We start from the raw sequence: 4,055 nt of genomic DNA on the forward strand, positions 1-4,055 counted from the left end.
CACCATCAAATCAAACAGGTACACCACACAATCATATGAATTTAGAACTATTGTCATATAGAGACACATTGATTGGAGGCAACTTTTTTTGTTTGAGGAACCAAATTTAAGATGTTTTGCTGCTTTGGAGGATCGGCATTTTCATTTGGAAGGACCACATCGAGATTTTGGACCAATTTGGAGGACCCATCTGAACAGATTTTACAAGCTTGCATAAATTTTTGAGTCATTCACGCAATTGAATTTCCACTTGTAGTGAACATGTTTTTGTCATTGATGAACTAGGTAGTGCGAGGAAAGTAGAAGTAACAAAATTAGCAACCATCAGTAGTGTATTTGAAGGAAATTTTGCCCAATATAATGATCAGTATCATCAAAAGAAAAAGTTCATGCATTTCTATTTTTCTAGTATTGGTTGAAACAGACAGGCAATCATGAAGCAGGGATACACTGCAGCCTCTATAGATAATGTTGCTGTTTATCAACTGCCCAGTCTGCAAGGGAATTTATCTTATCTAGACACATTCAGTTTTCTGCTCGTCGCAACAGTTATTCAAGCTGCAAAACCTTTTGCTCAGAGATCGTCCCTCTGACTTGTAGTAATTCCCAATAGTTTAGCCAATTCTCCACTTTCATATGCTTCGACGGTATCTGGAAGAATGTTTGTGTTATCCTCAGGATATAAAAGTTGGCATGAAAACCATGGGAATTAGATAAAAGCGGTTGGATGTGCAGTGTAGTTAATTACCATCAGAACCTCCAATATGCTTTCCATTAATGAAAACTTGTGGGACGGTGCGTCTTCCAACAATTTTGCTCACAGCATTCTGAATTTTCCAACCGTCATCTAGAGGAGAGAAAAACTCAGTCAGAAACGTGAAGAGTAATGGCATGATCATATATAGACCAAGGGGAGCAATGCGACCCAAAGAAAATTCCCATCCCTCTTCATTATGAAATAGTTGAGTCATCCAAACTGCTTAGCTGACAATCTGCTCTGACATCCTCAAAGAAAGGAGAAAAAAATGGTTGCTAGTAATTCTTTGTCAAGGTCATATTTTGAACACCATAGGTTTTCTAAAGCCTCTATCAAACAGCACAGGGGATGCCATTCAAACAGCTCCTACACCTCCAACCCCAAAGAAGAAAGTGAGACAAATCTCTCTCTCCAACTCTCTGAACCAGAAACTGACTACCGAGTTTGAAACAGCTGCAGTTTTATAAGCCACATAATCTCCTTTGTTGATCAAGCCAGAATTAAAAGGAACACAGATTAGAAAACAAAAAATTAGCAGCCTTCAAAAGCATGATTTGATGCATCATCATTTAGCAATGTCTAGGCAACTAATGCATCCAGGTTTTACGATGCCTGAAGGAAAGCCTTGAAATGTTGTCCTTTTCATGATACAACCCAGAACACGTCAGTTTCCAGAGGAGGCTTTTAAAAATTTTACACTTGGCAGGCTCCAAAAGCATCAGCAGCTGGAGATATCAAGATGAATAAGAGACACTAAAGGGGCAAAGAATGGTGTTTGGGGTTGTGTTGTTTGTTTGGGCTGGTGGTTTTGGGGGGGGGAGGAAGGGGAAGTTGACAAACCTCTCTCATCAAGCTCAACAACATATGGTACTTGCTCCAACTCCTTGAAAACAGCCTTAGCCCTTCTACAATATCTGCAAATCAATTGCTTAACAAAGTTACAACAAAAAACAAAAGAAACATGTAACAGTATAATGTGCATGTCAAGTGTTCTGACAGCTGTGTGTGTAATATAGCAGTTTTAGAAATGCAGTATGGTAGCCAGAAATACAAGAAAGCATGATAATAAACCTTTTCCTATGGCAGATAGCCACTCAGCTGGCTATGTATCTTTAGAAGGTGGACAATCCGAAAGAGTTAAGAAAGCTTCAAGCTTGTCCACAAATTCAGCATTTCATTTCTAGCATGGTTAATCAGTATGCTTTACCGCAAGAAAACCATCACAAAAATATCACATCAACAGCCACATCTAACTAAGATATTCTACTTTGGTGCTTTTAGCTTTAAAATAAACAGCTCTAGAAGTGCATGATGACATTTGATGAATCAATTTTTGGAAGCTCAAACTTAAAGTTTCAATTTCATAAACGCTTCACTAACATCAGTTCACTCAGAAAGGGGTTCTAATACTTGTGTTTATACCAACAGAACAATCTCAAACCAGTGCCAATATCATCCAGGGCCAATAGAGGAAGACAAACAGACGACATTTTCTTTTCGTCCTTTTTTGTCTTATGAGGCTTCCAAAACGTCTTGATCCAAATAGCATGGCTGTCTGTGCCATAAACTGAGAACGCAACGCTTAAATGAAACAAATTAAAAGATTTTAAGTTGGTAGTTGAAACTTTGGCGCTCAACAAGGCCGAAGTTGTCCAATTAGTATAGCGAGACATGTACTAAAAACAACCAATCTGCAATGAATAACACCAATCGGAAGACTCAGAGCAGAGATGACAAGCAATTAGAGCTAGCATCACTAGTGGCAATCACAAAAAAAACTTCCAATGTTACATCCCAATGTTAGCAGTAAGGGCCCAACCAAATAAATCTTCCTCTAAATTTGTTCTCAAGAAGCATAGAATGTCTAACATAAGACTTTTCTTTCTTCTTTCCCTCGTTTTTCCAGCTTCTCCCATTTCTTGAAGTTATTTGCTTCCATTTCATAGCATATCATTCATTTTCATCTACCTCAATTTGCAAAAGAAATAAACACTTAAACTCAGAATAGGCTAGTTGATTTCCTCTGTATCTAAAATTCCCATATACTGGAGTTAACCGACAAGTAAGGGTCTAAACTGTCTCTTTCTTATAGTGCGTGGATCTAACATGTTTCTAGTATATTATACAACTGATCTTGGGCGGTTGAGTTGTAATGTACCTTTTTTTTTTATTCCTTGTAATTTTTTTCATCATATAAAGTTCTAAGGCACAGAGCTACTACCCCTTTCTGCCCAATACGATGCAAAAAGCCAGTTTCAACACACGAAGCTTTTCAAACTTATAATTCCAGTAAGGCTGTAATTAGTTCTGTACCTGAAATGGAATCGGATTGGTATGGTATTCTGTACAAATGCAACTTAAATTGAATAGTTACATTTTCCAATTCCGATCCTATTCCAGTTCTAAAAGAATAGCAAGCATATTCAGCCTAAGCAATATATTGATCTGAAATGCCTAAATACAGAGTTTTCAGTAAACCAAAAATGAAAAATCAAGAGGGAAGGAGACGGGTAATTACGGGCAGTAAGATTTGGAGAAGATAACGATGGTATGAGAACCAATGGTCTCCTTGACGAACTGGGTGGCGGCGGCTGCTGCGGCTTCGAGTTCAGCTTCGTCATCGGATTCATACGGCGTTGAAGCCGATGAGCTTAAAAAAATGAAGGCAGTCAAAATAGTTGATATGAAGATCAAATGAATAACAGATGATGCCTTAACCATTTCTACTGTAATTTTTGATACGGCGGCTCAGGGTCTAGGTCATGCAATCGCCGCCCTTGGATTCTTTATCAACTGAGACTACTTGGGAGGATTCTTGGAGGATCTGTGCTGCTGTGGTATTGAAATGATAAACAAAAAACTCGACTACCAAATACTAAAAAACATATTACCAATTAATAAAATTGGAAGTATTTACGAAATATTTAATGTCATATCTTTTACTAGGCACTAGTTCCTTAATTTATCTGTCACGTAGCCAGACCTCTCATTATAGCTATGGAGTCGAATTAATCTTAATATCCAAGCTTGGTCAATCGAAATTAGGCAGAACTTAACATAAGCTTGAGATGAATTGAGCATGGCCTAAGTGTTAGCTTGCTTAGTGAGCTTTCAACTGGGGTGGTCAAAATCATGGCCTTATATTAAAACAACAAAAAATATGAGTGCAGCACAATTTTATCGGAAAGTGTTTAATTTTTTAAGGAAATTCTCTAAATTAGGAAAATAGAAAAATAATAGCTACAATTAAATATTAATTGTTTGTACTAATTAAAATAAAAATATGGGGTAAATAATC

General features: G+C 37.3%; 1 protein-coding gene across 1 annotated transcript; it reads right to left on the reverse strand.

Annotated features, from left to right (window-relative positions):
* Positions 1 to 250: 250 nt before the first annotated feature.
* Positions 251 to 3,619, reverse strand: LOC113774828 (glutaredoxin-C4). The gene is made up of 4 exons (XM_027319461.1): positions 3,276 to 3,619; positions 1,598 to 1,671; positions 749 to 847; positions 251 to 651 (listed from the first exon to the last, which is right to left on the reverse strand). The coding sequence occupies exons 1-4, from the start codon at positions 3,476 to 3,478 to the stop codon at positions 575 to 577; spliced, it is 453 nt and encodes a 150-aa protein (XP_027175262.1). The 5' UTR covers positions 3,479 to 3,619; the 3' UTR covers positions 251 to 574.
* Positions 3,620 to 4,055: the final 436 nt, after the last annotated feature.

Source organism: Coffea eugenioides, chromosome 6 (assembly GCF_003713205.1).
Source record: "Coffea eugenioides isolate CCC68of chromosome 6, Ceug_1.0, whole genome shotgun sequence".
Classification (NCBI taxonomy): domain Eukaryota; kingdom Viridiplantae; phylum Streptophyta; class Magnoliopsida; order Gentianales; family Rubiaceae; genus Coffea; species Coffea eugenioides.